The following is a 20699-nucleotide window of genomic DNA, read 5'->3' as shown; positions in this document are numbered from 1 at the left end:
GCACTCAAGTGGCTATTCTAATTATATCACGTACGTTATGCACAGTCACTCCATCTAGTGACGAGAGGTAATAATACTTAGACGACTCAATAACGTTCAATGCGAGTTTGCTGATGTTGTATTCATTCAGTCGTGTAATAAATTTTAGATTCGAATTTTGAAAAATATTGCATTGAATTCGTGTTTTTGTGGATTTATGTATTAAATTAATGATATTCTTAATGCATGAGACTAAAATAATACCTTTGAGACCTTTAAATTTATTGAATAAATAAGTCATAATGGCTAATCGTGGCACGTAGCGCCATCTATGAGTTTAGTTTGACATTAATTATACGATGTTCCGGATGAGACCCCATGGTATATCCAAAAGCCTGATTTCATTACTTTAACTTTATTTCGTTAAGTGACAAATATTTATCGATAAGTCGATAAAACAGATAGGTAAATCACTTTGACAGTTTGATTTTTGCTACGAAGAATTCCGCTCTTTGATCATCATCATCATGTTAAATAATTGTTTTTACTTACAATAAATAAGAAGAACTTACTGTCACCGCATACAACAGAATAACAGCGCCCTCTTTACAATTGTCATTATTAATATACATATTTCTGGTCAGGCTAAGTGCTATAATTGTCTACGATTCTTCATCACCTACTCAAAGATTTGCTGGAAAGAAATCCCTTAAAGGGATAAGTTCGCCTTTGTAGTCTATTCTGTGCCATAATTATGTTATGTGTCTTGTACAATAAAAATGTTATACACATACAAAGTAAATTGAGACCATGTTCATGATTATGAGGATACAGGGTTTATGATTAAAAACGACATTTTTAACCCCCGACGCAAAAACGACGGGGTGTTATAAGTTTGACGTGTCTGTCTGTCTGTCTGTCTGTCTGTCTCTGTGTGTGTGTGTGTGTGTGTGTGTGTCTGTCTGTGGCATTTTAGCTCCCGAACCATTTTTTTTTTTGTTCGAATGCTGAGTTAGTTGGGAGTGTTCTTAGCCATGTTTCATGAAAATCGGTCCACTATGTCGGAAGATTTTTCAAAATTTTAATTTTGTGGTTATGAATCGATATTGATTATCTTTTGGCGAACGACTAGTCTATTATCCTTGTTCTCATAAAGACCTGCTTTCGGCATCTTGGTCCTGTTGCTTGATCAGGTTCCAATAGAAACCTTTCTGCTTCTTCAGCTGATCGTGGGTTCCCATCTGAAATAGATAAACAGTGGAATCACTCGGTGTTGTGCCAATAAATTCTCTCTTTCTTTCAAAATAAATAAGTTTTTGAGATTTTAATGTTTATTTTACTTTTCGGTACTTATTTAAAAACTGCAAGTATCGGGTAACGTTTGCGAGTTGGTATTTTATACGAAATGTTGGTTAGTATTTTAATACGTCCAGAAATGGATGATCCCCAATTAAAATTTATAGGTTTAAGTTTACTTATATTTTAGGTCTTGAATTAATAAACATTTTTCTTTTTTTTATGATAATTTGTAATGTGCATACTTTTTGGGGAATAGGCTTTTTTTTAATACGATAAAATATAATTTCAGCTGTTCATTAGTTTCCACCGAAAAGCACCCTCCGAATTATCTTCCGCCATAAAAATAAAAACTGAATTAGGTAGCTTCGATAAATGACAAAAACCTTGGATTTTATTAGTGATTTTATCTTAACATTATTCATACCTCTACAATTTTTCCACGATTGAGCACCACTATCACATCGGCGTTCATGACTGTTGAAAGCCTATGTGCTATCACGAGAACTGTACGTCCTTTGGCGGCCGTTTCCAATGCTGTCTGAACTACTTTCTCACTGGCAGAGTCTAGAGCGCTGAAAAAGATAATCACAATTTAAAAAAAATATCCTTAGTATTAAGTACAGTAAACCAATTGGAACCCTAGGCCACTCTATAACCATGTCAAAATGACAAGCAGTAAGATATTTCTAACAATCTGATTTATAACGTCGCTATGACATAGTTCTACAGTGGCCTAGGGTTCCAATTTATTGACTGTACACATTGCCTAAACAATGAGTTAAGACGTGGTCATCCAACCTACGTCGTACCTACGGATAGAATAAGACTTAAATAAGGGTCCGCTTTCATAGCTACATGCTTCACTTGGCCCGACACTGATGTCTTTTTATTCTCAGTATCTCTTTCTTACTTAGTGATCTGTCCCTCTCTCGCACTATCATAGTCATAGTCATAGTCATAGTCATATTTTATAAAACCAATTTACAAGTCAGAAATAGAAATTACTTATACATCATTTTACAATACAGTAAAATTAATCATAAAAATAACATTGATCATTTTCAGTCAAAAAATTGTAATTACAAATGTGCATTAATAAAAATAAAATAATCATGGCTCATAAAATTATAAAAAATAAATAAAGGGCTAACTGCTCTTATACATTAAAAATTCATTGTAGTTATAAAACGGGCGCTCAATAAGCCAGTGTCTTAATCGGCGCTTAAAGCTGTGCAGACTCGTTGCGTCAGTAACAGAGCTCGGCAACTTGTTGTAGACCGTCGGGCCCATCACGTGAGTTAGCTTGGACGACTTCTCAAGTTTGCGGCTGATACCCACGAGCTTGTTTGCATTACGCGTATTGTACCTGTGTACCATTGCGTTCGTTTTATAGGACGTAAGGTGTTCACGTACGTATACAGCCACCTGCATAATGACCACTGCGGGTAATGTGAGTATGCCTTGTTCTTTAAACAGCAATTTCGCCGGGGTATCTAGCGGCACTCGTGAGATAATGCGTATGGCACGTTTCTGGAGGCGAAAAACTCTCTCTCACTCAGCGCAGCGCCCCCAGAGCTCAGCCCCGTACTGTATGAGAGAATGAACTGTTGCAAAATAGCATGTTCGAGCAACCTTCGGGGACACGGACTTGACGACTCGACTCAGGGCAAAGCACGCGCTGGCTACTTTGCTACATAATTTGTCAACATGACGATCCCACTTCAACCCGGAGTCTATTTCAAAGCCCAGAAATGTTGTGCTAGTGGTTTCGTCTAGTAGCATCCCATCGATTGTTATAGCTAGCGGCGCTTCTTTGCGGCCTGATAAATTGAACTGCTTGAAATGCGTCTTTCGAAGGTTAAGTGCTAATCCGTTGCTTCCAAACCAATGGGCCAGCTGCGTCGCCGTCTCGTTCAATGCCTTCTCAATGTCACCAACATTAGGAGCTGTAACAATTGCTGCTACATCATCAGCATACATTAATACCTCTCCCGATTTTATGGCGTCAGGCAGGTCATTTCAATCTTTCTTCAAAATAAAAAAAAAAAAAATAAACTTTTAGTTGGTTTGTTGAATCCATGCTCGCTAGGTACTAAGCATGAAGAGTTAGTTGTAGCAATGCAAAACCATTCCGTCGATATTATGGCAATATGTGAAACATGGCTTAAGGAAGGACAAAACGCACGCGCCCCGGTTGTACCTGGATACAAACTAAAACACGTGGCTCGACCTTTAGATATGCGCTCGCGGGGCGGTGGAGTGGGGTATTACATAAGATGCGGTATCAATGCGCGCAAATTAACTCATCCCGATGCAAAGCCTATCGAACAAATGTGGCTTAGCCTTAGTGTTAAGGGTACGAAGGTCGCTATTGGTACGGCATATCGGCCGCCGTGGATGTCTGTGGATATTTTCTTGGACGCTTTGAGTGACTCCGTGAGCTCATTTGCAAGTTTTAATTTTATAATTTTACTGGGGGACTTTAATATTAATATGTTAAATGAAAATGAGGTAAGTGCACAAAAATTATCGAACTTTTTACGCTGTTTTAACCTAAAGCAATATGTTAATCAGCCTACTCACTTCACTGCTCACAGTAGTACACTTTTAGACTTAGTTTGTACTGATGCGCCAGTTTGTGCCACTTAGGGAATGCAATTACCGGTCGTTTTTCAAAACCGGTAATTTACCGACATAGCGTCGCCAAAACCGGTAAACCGGTAATTTCCCGGTTTTCATTTTATTTCATGAAAAATCAATATTTTCCGTCAAAATCGATAATTAAGTAGTTTTTTAGTAGTGTTCATTAAACTACCACTTTCACAAGACAAATATGATTAATGAAATGTTGAAAAAAGCAAGTTTTAGGACTTAGGTACAAAAAATAAATACATTTTAGATGCTAAATCTTACAATTAGCACTCGGGCATTTCTCAGAGCGTTTCAACTTTTTTGATTTCGGTGGCAGCATTATTACCGGAACCCCGTAAGAGTAGAGCATGAGTTTTCTTTGTTTCTGGTAGAAATCCGCGACTTCTATTTAAATTGACAAAATTTCATGTGACTCTTACAGGATTCACGTAAAAATGTTGCCACCGAAATCAAAAAAATTTAAACGCTCTGAGAAATGCCCACTCATCTTCGATAAAATCAACTAAGATACTAGAAATCATCACAGATTATTCATATAAGTAATATAAGTATCACGTATTTGCAATTGCGTAAAGGACAACTACAGGACCCTGGTTCTGATATCCCACCAGAAAAGTGCTGTGTTACACAGCAGGTTATGTCACATCCTAGACTGGCAGATCCCGCAAAAACAGGCAAGTTTCGTCAAGGGCAAAGGTGCAAACAGATCCTAAATATACGTCCATTGATAGAGATGGCTTATGAATTCAGTACTTTGATGATCCTCTGCTTCATCGACTAAGTATAGCAAAGCCTTCGACTGCATCGTTTTGTCATCAAGCATTTGGTAGCTTTCATTCAATTGAAACTCCGTTGAAAAAGGAAACTGAATTGGCAGAGAAACTTCGAGCCCTTTTACTTTTGTAAAAGGTGTTGATAAAATTACCCGTCACCTGCCTACGGTGAATATGTCATCAGAAGAGCCTGCGGAAGCTGGGAGGGAAGAATCATTGGTGCGCACCAAAATAACGAATCTTCGATAGGCAGATAACACCAATTTTCTGGCCGCCAATGAAGCGGAAATGGTTGACAGCACTGGTAAAATGGAACGCATCAGTCTGGAAACGCATCTCAAGATTAACCACAGTAAAAACCAAGCTCATGGTGGTGGATTGTGGTAGGTACAACACACAGATGCGCTTAGGCCAGTAACAGTAGATGACTTCATATACTTCGGCATAAACATCGACAATACCGGTTCTTCTGAAAAAAAAAAATCAGAATACGCATAAGAATGGCCAAAAGAGTCCCAGCTACAAGGATTATCTCCATAATTCTTGGTTCCTGAGAACCGCATGTCTCTATAAAAACCAAAACCGGAGCTGAGACTTGGAGTCTGAAAAAGGCTGCAACCGCATTGACGCTTCCGAGATGTAGTGCTAGATGAAGATTTTGCAAATACCCTGAATTGCCTTCCGTACAAATGTGTCTATCTTACGCGAATTGAAAATGAACACCAGGTTATCAACCATCTGTTTACGTAGAATTTTGGAGTTTTTGGAGGGCAAAAGGCCACAACCTTGAGAAACTAATCATTACTGGCAAGGTTGATGGCTAACGATCCAGAGGTCGCAAGATGGACAGATGAGATCCCTTCCACTCTACATCCAACTTCAGAACCGGAACAGAAAGTCAGAATAAAATTGATTCTATAGGGACTTCACGTCACGATCCTCAGCAATGAAGATACCAATGCGAGGAGGAGGGGGTCTTATCTTAAAAGCTAATCAAATATTTATATAACAATGAGTGAATTAATTGTCTAAATTTGGAGTTTATAAAACCTACTGTGGATAGTGATTGTCCACACTTGTTGGTTTTATAGAAATCAGGTTTTTTTATCTTGGAACCGACAATGCAGGCAACAATGCACGGACTCTAGCCGATGCAAGAACTCATGCCAGATGATGGGTCTCCATATGACACGAAACATGTCGGCAGACATGCTTAGGTACGTTTATGACGCAACCATTCATCTCTCTCGTGCGTATTGATGTCGACGTATTACAGTGGGTAAGCTATAACAGACATGTTTTCAATACCACAATATAGCATAGCAATTACACAAAAAATAAACGTTTTCGTGGAGAAAACGAATTCTTGCTAAATAAAGTGTTTACCAGAAGTATCTACAAGTGTTTATTTACGAAGAAATTGCGCACTTCTGTGCTTTTTGTAGTAATTTTTAAGTAAATTTAAATTTCGGTAAAAAACCGGTTTTTGAATATATTTACCGGTAATTTACCGAACCCAAATTTGTCAAAATTACCGGGAAACCGGTAAACCGGTTTACCGGTTTGCATTCCCTAGTGCCACTTGCGTAGACTATATTCCGGACCTCAGTGCGCACGCATTTGTAACATGCAAGATAAACATAAAAATGGAAAAACCGGCTCCCAAATGTATCACATATAGACCGCTTAAGCAAATAAATATGACTGATTTTGATTGTGATTTGCGCCTTATTAAGTGGGAAGATATAATTACTTTGCCCACTGTTGGCTCGATGGTACAATTATTTAATTTTTATCTAATCTCCCTGTTTAACGTTCATTCTCCTCGTAAAACAACCTGCATAAAGCCGCGGGACAGTCCATGGATTACTCAAACACTAAAGAAGATGATGAGTCTACGGAACGAAGCTCACAAAAGGTATAAGCGTACGGGTTTGGAGGCGCATAAGCAGTATTATAAGGATTTCAAACATCTAGTCACCGCTGCTTTGTGTAATGAAAAGCGAGCATATTTCTCTCAAAAAGTCAACTGTCACTCTAAAAATTCAAAAGTTTTATGGAAAAACCTAAGAAATGACATTTTTATTGATCAAAATAAACAGCTAGCAAGCCATTTTAATGACCCAAATATTATTAACCAACATTTTCTCAATATACCTAATAATAATTCAATACCACTTAGTCATCTCACTTATTTTGAGTACCATAGATTTAGTTCTTCTCAGTTTTCTTTAAAACCCGTAACTGAAAGCCAAGTTTCAAAAATAATTAAGAGTCTCAAATCTAACGCTCAGGGAATCGATGCAGTTACACTGGAAATGATAACTCTTACTTTGCCTCATACTTTGGAAGCTATTACATGTATAGTCAACACGTCTATTTTAACTTCTGAGTTTCCCGATGCCTGGAAGGTTGCCGTGGTGCGCCCCATTCCCAAGATCCGTGAGCCTACTCAAATTAAAGACTTAAGACCCAAGTATATTACCTTGTCTCTCTAAAGTCCTAGAAAAAGTGGTTTGTCAACAATTAACTGATTATTTAGAAAAAAATAACATATTACCAGTATATCAGTCAGGCTTCCGCAAGAACATTGGGACGGCCACAGCACTGCTCGACGTTACTGATAATATCTTGGCAGCTCAGGACCGGGGACAAGGTACCATTCTAACATTATTAGATTTTTCTAGGGCTTTTGATACGATAGATATTTCGCTCTTGTTGTCAAAGCTGTCATACTACGGGTTTGAAATGGACAGCTTGAAATGGTTCGCAAGTTACTTAAGTAATCGGAGCCAGCTAGTGGAATTGCAAGCCTCCAATGGCAGGGCAATTGTGTCCGAAATACTTCCGGTTACAAGAGGCGTGCCGCAAGGCTCTATTTTAGGTCCAGTTTTGTTTATATTATACAGTCGTGACATAATACAGGCAATTAAACATTGTAACTACCATATCTATGCCGACGACTTACAGCTTTACGTCCCGTGTAGTTTGCATAATATAGACTCAGGAATTCGAAAGTTAAACGAAGATCTTGAGCGCATTGCTGGATGGTCACAATCAAACGCACTTACTCTAAACCCTCTAAAGTCTAAATTCATGTTATTGGGTACAAAAAAACAAGTACAGAGGATGTCTGAAAGTAATTTTGAAGTGCGCATCAACGGTAATGTCCTGGAACGTGTTGAAGAGACTAGAAACCTGGGGCTTCTTATGGACGAGGAACTAAGGTTTGAAAAACATGTGCTCTGTGCGGTCCGAAATTGCTTTTATAGACTTAAGCTACTTTATAGAATAAGATACTTCCTTAGTATTGAGCTTAGGGTGAGGTTATGCGATGCACTTGTTCTTTCACAGTTTGATTACTGCGATACAGTATATGGGCCACGCCTTCTGTCGCGTACTCAGAGATTAATACAAAGAGTGCAAAACGCCTGTGCGCGTTATTGTTTTTATATCCCTCCACGAGCGCATGTAACGCCATATTTAAATAAGAACTCCATTCTAAAAATGTCCACGCGGCAAAAGATCCATTTAGCGTCGCTTATGTTCGGCATTGTTCACCATCAGATTCCTTCGTACCTTTACGATAAGCTGACATGGGCGCACAACTCCAGATCCTCAGAGGTTAGGACGTCTAGGTACCTGCAACTTGTCTGTCCTCGTCATCACTCAGCGGCCTTTCGTGGTTGTTTCCAGTACGCTGGTATGAAGATCTGGAATGACTTGCCTCCACCAATCCGTTCGCTGAAGTCGTTAACTGGTTTCAAGTCAAACTGTCGTGCGCACTTTTTACAAATTCAAACGGAAACTTTCACGTAGCATGTCTTTCACTTACACATTTATACATTCTCACTCACTTATACATTTTCACTATACGAGTACCTACCTACTTTGTTTTCTGTGGCAAAAATTTAAATTTTGAACTGCGGTTCACTAACACAGTTGGTATTGTTGTCCTACCGTCAAAATATTTTATAAATTCTTCTGTTTTTTTTTTTTGTAACGGCTGTTGTGTTTTTTATTTTTTATAATTTGATTTTGTATGTTTATTTTAATTATTCTTTTGTTTTTTTCTTAATTGTTTTTATGTGTCGTTGGCGTACGTGCCGCCACTAAACCTAGGTCCTCACAGAAAACCAGCGCTGCGGGTTGCCGTGGCACCATGCTGAGTGAGGGTCCTATTTAGCGTCCATTGTATGTTTTGTTTGCATGCCTTCTTCTTTTTGTGTGTACCATGTTGTGACGTTAAATAAATGAATTCTATTCTATTCTATTCTATTTAGGAATAGCGAAAAGAGTAAATTCGAGACTGACGATCCCTGCGCAACTCCCATCTGTGCTCCCATCGGATCCGATCTCACTTTCCCTCCATCACTAACCACAACCTGCGTCCTATTCTGGAGTAGGCTAGCGAACAAGGTCAAGGATATCATATCATATATTCGTCACATAGTATCAGTTATGCTGCCACCAAATGTTGGAACTATTTTCCACCACCCGTCAGATCAATTTGAGCAGTTGCTTTCCGAGATGTATTTTTTGAGTTATATTACTTTAATTTTTATAAAGGAGCTTACTCATGGCCATAGACTAGCCGAGGAAAAAATACATGTCTCTTACCTAGTGGCTTCATCCAGTATTATAACAGGCGGGTTCTTGAGCACAGCGCGCGCTATCGCTATCCTTTGCTTTTGCCCGCCGCTGAGCGCCATCCCTCTCTCTCCCACCATCGTATCGTAACCGGCTGGGAATCCGAGTATAAAATCGTGAGCGTTCGCCGTCATGGCCGCTCGGTACACCTAAAACAAGACAATCTTATACAAATAATGACACAAAGATACATAGCCTTCGTTTATGCTGCTTCCATAATACTAGCTATTATTTAATGTTATATTACACTATATAGGAGTGGAGGAAAAAAGGGGAGGCCTTTCCCCAGCAGTGGGATACTAAAACAGGCTAATAAAAAAAACACTGTGTGGGGGACATAACGAGAACGAGACAACACTAGCCCTGTCACACGATGTTATATAATATTTTATAATATGGGAGAATTAGAGTCTAGAAAAAGGCTCGTTTGTAGATTACACTGCTACCAAAATAAAATAAAATATTTTACAATCTTGGAGCCCTCTAGTAACTTCATCGATGAAAATCCGGATGTTTTGACATAATGCTTGATGAAAAAAATCACGAACATAGGCCTAAAGACATCTCTTCACTTTGGAAAAAAAAATCTCGTAAAATAATAGTATTAGAAAGATTATTTTAAATACCTCATCATCAGTAGCCTCCGGACGTCCGTATCTGATGTTCTCCTTCACACTGGTAGCAAACAGCACTGGCTCTTGGCTTATTAGTCCGAGAGCTCGACCGCGTAACCACTTGGCGTCCATTTCCCTGACGTCTATGCCGTCTATGGTGACTTGACCTTCGTTTACGTCGTAGAATCTAAAAATAGACAAGTATAATTTATTTTTTTATACTACGTCGGTGGCAAACAAGCATACGGTCCGCCTGATGGAAAGCGGTCACCGTAAACTATGAACGCCTGCAACTCAAGGAGTGTCACATGCGCGTTGCCAACCCATTAGAAGCTTGTACACTCCCTTTTGCTGTGTTAAGTACACAAAACAAGTTTAATGTTAAATTACGACGCACATTTTATCCACATCTCACGATTGCCCTCTGAGGTAGCTTCAGTTTCGCTGCCAAGTGTTAGAACGATTTGCCACCACCAGTATGCAATTTTAAAACTGTAAATTTTAACTCTATAAATGCATTCCCACAGGCAAAGCAAAAATGCAACCCTTAGTGCTTTTTCACATTATCCGAACCGATATCGGATGTAGGAAGAATTTCAAACGCAAAAATCAAAAATGGCGGCTTTAATATATGGGATATCGGTCCGACATCCGATATCGGATTGGATAATGTGAAAACGCACTGATATTTATGTGAGTATGCGGTAACTGCGGTATAAATATCAAAATACTTATAGGCTAATCTTATTTAGATTTCCCTTTGCTGTCGGACATTATGACCATATATACATATTATTTACCTATTGGATTTTTTAAACGCCAAAAAAGGAAATGATTGCATTCAATAACACATTTATTTTCAGATCTAGTATTCATACCTTTCCAGCAAGGCTGCTATGGTAGATTTCCCGTTGCCCGATGTACCGACGATGGCTATAGTCTTTCCCGCCGGTATCTTCAAGTTGAAATTCTTCAATACTATCTGTAATTTGTATAAGAATGATATAATCTATTATTCAATTATTTATGTTACGAATTTATGTTTTGGTTGATATCATAACAATCCTTTTTCTACTCGTTGACTGTAATCTGTCAATTAGGACACCACAGACTAAACTATAAGTGCTAACTTTTCAGTGTTGGATACTCTATGACAGTTCCGACTCAACTATAATAATACATATATGTAATCTCATTATAGTTGACTTTAAGTTAATTAACTGTAATAATTTCAAAAATAGAACATCATACAATTTCTATACTAATTTGCGATACCTGGCAAATTTTTCTGCATCTGAAATACATTTTTTTTTATTTGTCGCGTTATCGGCCAATCAGAGACGGTTATTACAAACAATTGGTTGCTAGGTAATTCGATGTTGATACAAAGGTGAACGACGCTATTAACATTAATTTTAACTTGCATGAATGATGATATTTCCGTCCATTGATGATGAAGATGATGACTCGTAGAAAAAGTATTGTATACAATAGTGATATAATTAAGCTTTTCACTCTCGTACCGTACTATTAGGCCACTCAGCAAGCTTCGTGGCCTAAACATGGTACTCGACTGAAAAGCTTTGTATTATATCACGATTGTATAAAATACTATTTTAGTATTTTAGAGTCTACATATAATTATAAACTCACCACTTCGAAATCGTAAACTGATATTCTATCGCATGCATTACTTAACCTATGTTTTTTGCTTGTAGCAACAGGTACATAAGTACGAAGGAGAGATGTGAGTAAAAAAAGTAAGTTACGCAAAAGTTTGCAAACAAATCAGTGGTAAAAAGAGAAAGATGTGTGTTTGTATCCATACAAATACTAATATTATAAATGGGAAAGTGTGTGTCTGTTTGCTTGTCCTTGTTTCACGGCAAAACGGAGCGATGTATTGACGTGATTTGTTAAGTGAAGATAGTTGAAGGTATGGAAAGTGACATAGGCACAGACCAACCCCTATAGACATCCATTACAAGACGACTCGCGGTCACCAGCCTTACTTGTATTTGCAATGATATAAGCACGGGCGCTCGCCATGCCCGATCAGTAGCGACCAAGTAACCGACCCGAAAGCAGCGCGTGTTTTTCGCAATAAAAAAATTTTAAAGGGTATTTTGATGGCTTAAAGATGTCCACCTGTAGTGTGAAATGGTGTGGAACGGTAACAAGAAGCTCAAATTTAAAAACAGACGGCATTACATTCCACAAATAAGTCATATTTATAATTTATTCAGAGCCGGCATAGGTCAACTTACACTGGCTACTTACGCGACAGTAGAGGGACAGTCATACTTCTGTCCCTTTTCATCTGGCGCGACTGCCCGCCGTCCTTGAAACGACCAATCGCAGCGCGCTAAACACATTCCCCTCCCGCTCCTCGCGCCTCAAGCACTGGTGATTTGTACCGCGCACAAAATTTACAAAATTGGTACTCTATAGGAGGTTCTCAGGCTCATAGGCCACTTTTCGTCTCTTCCTGACCAACTACTTCCCCAAAATGAGGGGTGGAAGTTTGTATGAAGCATTCAGCAATTTTCGAATTTAACACGAGCAAAGCCACGGGAAAAAGCTAGTTCTTTATGTTTGTCTTACCGCCTCAGGCCGAGTAGGGTAAGCGAATGTGACGTCCTTAAACTCGATGTCGCCGTGGAACTGGTGGTATTTGATCACTTTTGTGCCTGATGTGTCCATTTTTGGCTCCTTGTTAATGTACTGCAAACATAATAATTAATTACTCATATTTTTTTTACATATGAAGAAAAAGATGAAAAAAATTGTAAAAAAAATACATATATGAAGAAGCGCTGGTAGCCTAGCGGTAAGTACGTGCGACTTTCGTTCCGGAGGTCGCCGGGTTCGAACCCCGGCTCGCACCAATGAGTTTTTCGGAACTTAAATATGTCCGATATTATGTATGTTGTGTGTGTGTGGCGTAGGCGAGAGGCTGGCAACCTGTCACTGCAGTGTCACAGTTTAGTTTTCTTTCAACCCCTTATTTGCCAAGAGTGGCACTGAAGCTTTAGTAGTTTCATGTGTTCTGCCTACCCCTTTATGGGATAGAGGCGTGATTGTATGTATGTATGTATGTAAATATGTCCGAAATGTCATTTGATATTTGCCAGTCGCTTTTCGGTGAAGGAAAACATCGTGAGGAAACCGGAATAATTCCAGTAAGGTCTAGTTTACCCTTCGGGTTGGAAGGTCAGATGGCAGTCGCTTTCGTAAAAACTAGTGCCTACTCCAAATCTTGGGATTAGTTGTCAAAGCGGACCTCAGGCTGCCACGAGCAGTGGCAAATGCCGGGATAACTCAAGGAGGATGATGATTTTTTTACATATGAATAGACTCCTTTGCAACGTAAACAAATAGAAATGAGTTATGCGGGCTTATGGACAGTCAGAGCGTTGACTAAAAATAAGAACGTACGTTCAGTGGCCTGCTAAATTGCCTGGGAAATAATCCATTCATTGAAAAATTCGCCAAGAACTTTAGCGGCTCACTGTACGTGTTCGAACATGAGAGGTATAACGCTGTAAGTGCCATTTTAGTAATTTTAGAGGAAGATGTAATTTGAACAGTAATGGCAATGGCAGTTGTGCCACAGAACTCTGTGAGGCTTGGACGTTATCTATAAACGCTATTACGTCACTAGCTAACATCTTAATTCAAGAATATTCAAAATTCGATTCTACGAAGTACACAACTGAGCCTAACAGCACAGTATAAATAAAGAGTACTATCGTATAGTATGGCCACTCCCGCTCCCCGCTGAAAGTGCCGCCCACCCCCTCTCGGTTACCTTACCTCACAGACCTGACAAAAACGCGAACAGTCGACATGTCATATGTCACTCATACAAGCATAGTACGCGTTCACCTACACGAGCTTAGACTGTGTGCTAGGAACACGTCTCTTTCATATATTTGATCGCCAGTGTCCGAGGTGTGCCAATAGTAGGGACTAGGGAGGTGTGACGGATCTTTGAACAGTTTGGGAATTACTAGGAAAGCTATAATATCGCCGACATCCGGACATGTAACTTGTGTGTACATTCACTTCAAAATAGACACAAATTTATGGTCTCACCTCAAATACGCGGCCACCGGCGCTTAATCCCTTCACAACGGAACCGAAGAGCAAAGACAGTTGAGCCACTGATCGCTGGACAGTTTGTGCGTTGACTAGAAATGCCATGACGTCACCGGCTGACATTTGACCGTTGGCCATTAGGTGACCACCCAGGAACATCGTGGCTAGGACCATTCTGTAACAGAAGATTATGAATTTTCTTTTATTGAAACAAAATTAGGTACATTAATCGGGTTGAGTGTCTAAATGAATGTTTTGCCAAACTGCAGGGCATTATTCCGGCAGAAAGAAAGATTTATTTGCAAGAATATGTACAGATAAGGTGTTTTGACATTGGTATAAATATTTACAATATTAGAGATGATAGTAAAACGGAAAAATTGGTCGTGTCTATTATGTTTATGTAGCATCTAAACGTCAATATGGTGTTATTTTTTGGGGAAATTAAATACGAAAGAAATCTGCTTTTTGATCAAAATATAGGTAGGAATTCTATACAAAGTGGCATAGAACCGTGATATAACCCCATTCGCGAGCAAACATTTGAGCCTCGTTCTATTCGAAATCTTTAGCAGTTACCAAAAGTATAATCATAGTGGAATAGATACTGACCCGTTGAGGAACAAATTGGTCCCAGCTTGGAACAAGCCGACACCCAGACCCAGCTCCGTACACCGTACTACGCTCGGCCGCCGCGTCGCATACGCGCGCGATTCGCGCCTCGTTCTCTTCTATTACTAACGTCGCTTTTTACACTTTCTTAACCGCAATTCCTACTTACCATCATCATTATCATGTACACACTGTATAATGTATATACAGTGGACTGTGGTTTTAGCTGCCATAAGATAAATAATTATCACCAGTCAGCCATATTTAGGTACCATCTTAACTATTTAAAACACCTATTTAAAAAATACCTATAGAAAGATATGGTGTCCATTTTAATACAGTAAAATCCGCTTAATTATTTGATAAAAATTGCTTAATGAATTTTCCCACGCAATACACCCTGTAAACAGTTTTTTCGACTGTCAATACGCTCCTAGCAAAACGTGTCATTAAACATCACAAAGCTTCTTAAACGGGTTTCACTGCCTAAAATCGTATAATGACCCGTTGAGCAACAAGTTAATGCCAGCTGTGAACAAACCAATACCAAGACCTAATTCTGTGCTAAGCTCGGCCGCCGCGTCGCGTTCGCGCCTCGTCCTCTTCGCCCGCGAATGATCGGACTGTGCGCTTGTTGGATATCGCTTTTTCTGCTACTGGTGTAAATTTTTCTGATTAAAGCTCTTTAATGATCCTTTCAGTATGTTTCTAAGCGTCAAAAAACTATTCACCGTCATTATTCCCGCTTTAAACACATGTTTTAGAATCTTCTTAAGCGATTATCAAAAGTATAATAGTACTTTAACATATACTGACCCGTTGAGGAACAAGTTGGTACCAGCTTGGAACAAGCCAACACCCAGACCAAGTTCCGTGCTAAGCTCGGCCGCCGCGTCGCATTCGCGCGCGAACATTTGCGCCTCGTTCTCTTCGCCTGCGAATGCTCGGACTGTTCGCATGTTGGATATAGCTTCTTCTGCTACTAGTGTTGCTTTCTCTATCTGTACAAAAATCAAACAAGTTTTAAAATTTAGGCAGATGATAGGAGTAGGGTAGGGAGCTAGGTAGTAGGATTTATAATTATTTTTTATCACACTCGCTCGTAAACGGTATTATTACATGACTGCATTCTGATACGTAATGAGCTAGTTTACCGCCCTAGTGAAGTGAAAGGGTCCCCACCCTTTCACTTCACCTACCACGACCTGTCAAAAATTACAAGATGGCGGACAGATATAGAATAATGGAGCGAATTTAAGAATCACTTTAAAAATGGCTGACAGTTTACCATAAACAACCTACGTAATTTGGGCGGATAATAAGCTTGACAAGTCACGTCCTTATTGTTTGCCACAAACTCGTTTGTGGCAGCGGCGAAAAAGTGAAACTATGACAAAGACAAAAAATAACATTTTGCTCTCTGTCACTCTTATTATAATTTGTATGTGACCATCTCGTTCGGTAGTGGTATTATTATTTGGCTGTCTAGTCTATAGTATCCTTTGTTTAAGAATGTTCGAAATGTCAGCGTAGGTATTTCAATACATTTACGAGTAGTTTAAAATTTGGTTATTACTTCGCGAGTGTGATGAAAAATATTATGTATAGCACGATTCACGGGCGGCACCTTCCGCCCTTAATACACAATGTACTATTTTGTTTTCTTAACAACACACCAATCTTTACGTAGGTACGAATTACAAACATTCACATTTCGAGGGCTAGCGTTGAAAGCACTAGACCGAAAATTGAGTTTGTGTGCATGCGAAAAATATTTATAGAGTGAGCTAAAACTACCGATTGTTCACAATAAAATGTAGCACAGACGGAAGATATTAACCAAAACCTACAGGGACCAAGGCTGGTATCGAATCAGCGTCTTCTGCACTCGCGGCAGACGCCTCAACCACTGTGCCATCCCATCCACCCGAACATCGACCATCAATCCACTGTGCCGGATTTTCTCGAAAACATGCAACCGGCATCTTGTGGTCAACTCCATGAAATTAGACTTATACTATTGACCGGGATATAGACCGTGATTACCTTTTTGATTTTTGTCGAGCTCCCGATATTTCGACGCAGTTGCATGCATCATGATCACGGAAAACTGAAGAAGGCGAGTGGATGTCAAAGTTGCGTAAATAGAAAATAACCGTGAATCATTCAAAACTCTTAACTCCAAGAAAGAATCAAATATGCGTAGCTCTAAAAAGTACCTGTTGCTGTGCTTCTCTTGAAAGTTTCCTTAGCAGGGAGCCAATGAAGGTGCCTCCGATGACCACTGAAGGCACGCATACCATGGTCAATCCGGTCAGATGAGGAGATATCACGAGTAGACTGACCGCTGAACCTACCACCTGGAAGTATACAGTTGTACATTTAAATCAAATATATTTAAAGTATAAAGTTAATATGTTTCACAAATGAACTAAAAAGCGCTGCAATGTGCCACCGGTATGTTGTTTTTAACAGATTGTTAAATGTTAACTTCTGACAGCCAAAAGTACAGAATGTCCAACATGAACTTGTATACAAAACGACTTTACTAATCTATCACTTATGTAGGTAACACTGATTCATATAATTTCATTTATACCTGAGTTAAAGCTCGTAATCCTCCTGAAATAGTCTGCTTAAATGAGCTCTTGAAGTCTTGTACATCTACTGTTAACCTGAAATCATGAAAACGAATTCCACATTGTGAATGAACTTAAAGTTAGGTTTCATTCAAGTTATACAAGAGACGTGGCGGTTAACAAAATAAACTGCTGCATATAAGTACCCCATATAAAAAACATCGTAAAAGTTGGTATAGAGAACCATACAGACCGACTAGGTCGGCACTGTTGGCAGTAACGCCAGTAACCAATGAGGATTACCTCCACCTCCAAAAAAAAGACCGACTGCTAGTACTGCAACAAGACCGTAAAAAGGCTGACATTGTACTAAGCCTATTTAGTACATCATGGGTTAGAGATGTTGAGAAAATATTAAACCGAAAATGTCCAAAAAATGTGGAACGCTTCACGATTTTGCGTGTCATCCTTGCGCAGGGGCCATGCTAATCTTCTCTGTATCGTTCCAATTTTAGTATATGTACTGCCGAAGCAAGTACACTTAACAGGGTCATCCGTTTCTATATATACTAACAAGACCTCAAAACTTCACTAGTGTGATTTACATATTTTAAATTTTTAACGTTAAATAATAATCAAAAAAGAAATCTAGCTACTATAGTAGATAAATATTGAAGCACAGAATCATATTAGTACATAAAAATGAGAAATAGTCACTTGAGAATATTTTTAAAATGATAAAATAGTAAAAACTCTTGGGGTCTCAGCTCAGTAGCGCCACCTATCGCCGAACTCAGAAACTTACATGGCGGTTATGACGTTCATGGTTTTGGCCAAGCATACCAAGTAGTGCAACATGTCGCTTATAGATGGCGCTAATAACAATGAATTAATAAAGTGTGGTATACCTATTAACAAGCTCTCCAGTCCTCTCCTGGTCAAAGAAAGCCATGTCCTGATTGAGGATGGAGACAAACAGGTCCTGTTTCATCTGGGAAGCCACTCGCTCGCCAACTTGGGCTAGTAAATGGATGTACATGAATGTAAATGCAGCCTGTAAGAAAGATAATGAAGTTTATTCAAAAATCTGTTACTAAATAAGTTCATAATAGTTATGAATGTATTACCAAACACACTCACAATTATCATGGTGAGATATTAAGGCGAGATGTACTTGTATCTTTATATGAATAAATTGACAAAGCGGTTTTATAGAAATCAACAAAGTGGGACGTTATCCTGTGCACACTCACAATTATATTAACCCAAGTAACATTATGCATAAATGTGAATAAATTTCTGTTTTTAAGTTACTACGTCATATTTATTTGTGAAATTTATTTGCATGTTTAGTATGGACTTATGGAGGATGGAGATAGTTGGATACCAAGGACAGATATGATAGTTTTTATTGATAAGACAAAGTTGCTGGCAGAAACCAATGTTTCATTTAGTTTATTTCAAATTTAGCAGTGTTTTATTTAAAAAAACTAGCTTTAATTGAGTTCTAGTGAGGTTCTCATATATAAATAGAGTATGTAGTCTGAAAACCGAGCTCATCATCTTATTATTTAAGAGCCAGGCTCTTGTCTGTGGAGTAATCGCCATTCCATTCTTTTCTCTGCCGCTTGTTTGAGGTCCTGATACGTCACTACATTGGTCTTCTCTTTAAGTTGGTCTAAAAACGCACGCCTCGGTCTTCCCCTGCCTCTCCTCTTTTCTATTCGCCCTTCGATTATTGCTTTTATGTAAGTATCGTGCCATATCAGGTGCCCCAACATGTTTCCCCTTCTATTTTCAACTGTTTTTAGCAGAGATCGAGCTAATATCCAAATATTCATTCATTCAGTACAGTATTAGGTTAAAACTTATGAGTAAAAAAGGGAACATTGCACTAAAATAGCATTTAAACAGTGAAATATTTCATACCTGTCCAATGTAAAGTGATATAAGCTTCAAGGCAGGGAATTTGATCTCCTCTAAAAAGTCTGCTGTCGGATTATTCTTCATGTTGGCCAGAACATTGACTATGACCCCCAACATCGCAGGGATGTACACATTTAGGAAGGCTACCGCTAATGCTGACTGGAAACAAAATGTTGAATAGCTTCAATTCAGAGAATTAGATTTTCATGATACATACTTCTAATAATCCAGAATACTGTCCTCTTAAGTCATTGTGTTAAAATTTACATAACTGACAGATTGCAGACACAAAAATTACATACATACAAATCGACGACAACAACGTATAGGGTGCTACCTGCAATTATTTTTTTCAGAAAATTGCACCTTACCCACCAACATACAAGGTGCTATCTGCTACAAAAAAAATCGCAGATTCCGCCTTGTATGTTGTTGTTGTCGCAATAGTGGTTTTAACTGTTCCTAGAAAAGGCTCTAAAACAAGAAAAATTAGGGAGCCTGACGCTGAACACATGGAAGCCCAAAGTATGTAAAATACATGTGGAAGAGTAAAAAAAAAATATTTGTTAGTAAAAATATTGCATGAGCTGTCATGCACTAAGTTTATCACTTAAAATTTCTGACTAGCTGTTAAATGTAGTAAATTAAGGAATACTCACAGCTATAGCGCCCACTAACAACCATTTATGTGGCCTTAGATACTCAAACAATCTTCTCCAATCAAACTTTGCACTATCTTCATTAATATTAGGTCTCCGCTGTATTATCCTAGAATTCTGTTGCGCCTTACATAAAACAGTTCCACTACCTAGCAATATCTTCGCTCCTAAGCCTAAACTAACGCCCGTACACAACTTCCAGGGACTACAAATCAGAACGAAGCCGGACTTTGAACTTTTTTCTGAAGCATTTTTGGCTTCAGAAAAATAACGTCTGGCGATGTTTGACGGCTTTTCCTTTACCAAGTTGGTAAAGTAACAACTGTTCTTTACTGGTAACAACCTGAAAATGCGAAAATTTAATTAAATTACTGGTCATTTAGCCAGAAAACACGACGTAAGAATTTCCAATAGGTTATAGCATTTACCTCTGTCGCATTAAGTGACTGGACTGAGTTTGTAATAACTGCCACATTTTATGTATGTATTCTTACTTTATGAGTTAAATTCAAGCTAAAAAAAGCATGATTTATTTATTAATTGACGAAATTATGTGTTGATTCGGTAATAACTAATAACACACAACTGTCAGAAGTGTCAATGTCATAGGTTAAAGCTATTTGAGACTCGCTATCTTCGCGTTTGGCAAAACCAGTAGTAGTTATACTTTCGCTATAAAAATATTGTCTGAAACACATCGAAATTTGCCAGCAAAAGGCGCGAAATTTAAATTTCTTTAGGAAGTCCATTCATGCCGCCAGCTTAGCCTACTACCGCACCTATGACTATGTGCACATTTTTCATTTTTGTGTGTGTTCTGATTAGTTTGTGCGTGGGTAGTGCTGCTCATTCCCT

The 20699-nt window shown here is 38.7% G+C and overlaps 1 protein-coding gene and 1 non-coding gene across 2 annotated transcripts; both read right to left on the bottom strand.

Moving 5' to 3' along the window:
• Positions 1 to 975: 975 nt before the first annotated feature.
• Positions 976 to 20441, bottom strand: LOC125234932 (mitochondrial potassium channel ATP-binding subunit). Its single transcript, XM_048141355.1, has 14 exons — positions 20273 to 20441; positions 19845 to 20187; positions 19189 to 19344; positions 18168 to 18313; positions 17280 to 17355; positions 16900 to 17040; positions 15497 to 15681; positions 14066 to 14243; positions 12572 to 12691; positions 10846 to 10949; positions 9980 to 10154; positions 9324 to 9502; positions 1703 to 1850; positions 976 to 1220 (listed from the first exon to the last, which is right to left on the bottom strand). Exons 1-14 carry the CDS (start codon positions 20317 to 20319, stop codon positions 1128 to 1130), a joined length of 2091 nt encoding a protein of 696 aa, XP_047997312.1. The 5' UTR covers positions 20320 to 20441; the 3' UTR covers positions 976 to 1127.
• Positions 17692 to 17798, bottom strand: LOC125235045. The gene has a single exon (XR_007178044.1). It is a non-coding gene; the product is annotated as a U6 spliceosomal RNA (small nuclear RNA).
• Positions 20442 to 20699: the final 258 nt, after the last annotated feature.

Source organism: Leguminivora glycinivorella, chromosome 16 (genome assembly GCF_023078275.1).
Source record: "Leguminivora glycinivorella isolate SPB_JAAS2020 chromosome 16, LegGlyc_1.1, whole genome shotgun sequence".
Classification (NCBI taxonomy): Eukaryota; Metazoa; Arthropoda; class Insecta; order Lepidoptera; family Tortricidae; genus Leguminivora; species Leguminivora glycinivorella.
Note: the sequence above shows the minus strand (reverse complement) of the source record. Positions and strands in the feature narration are given on the sequence as shown.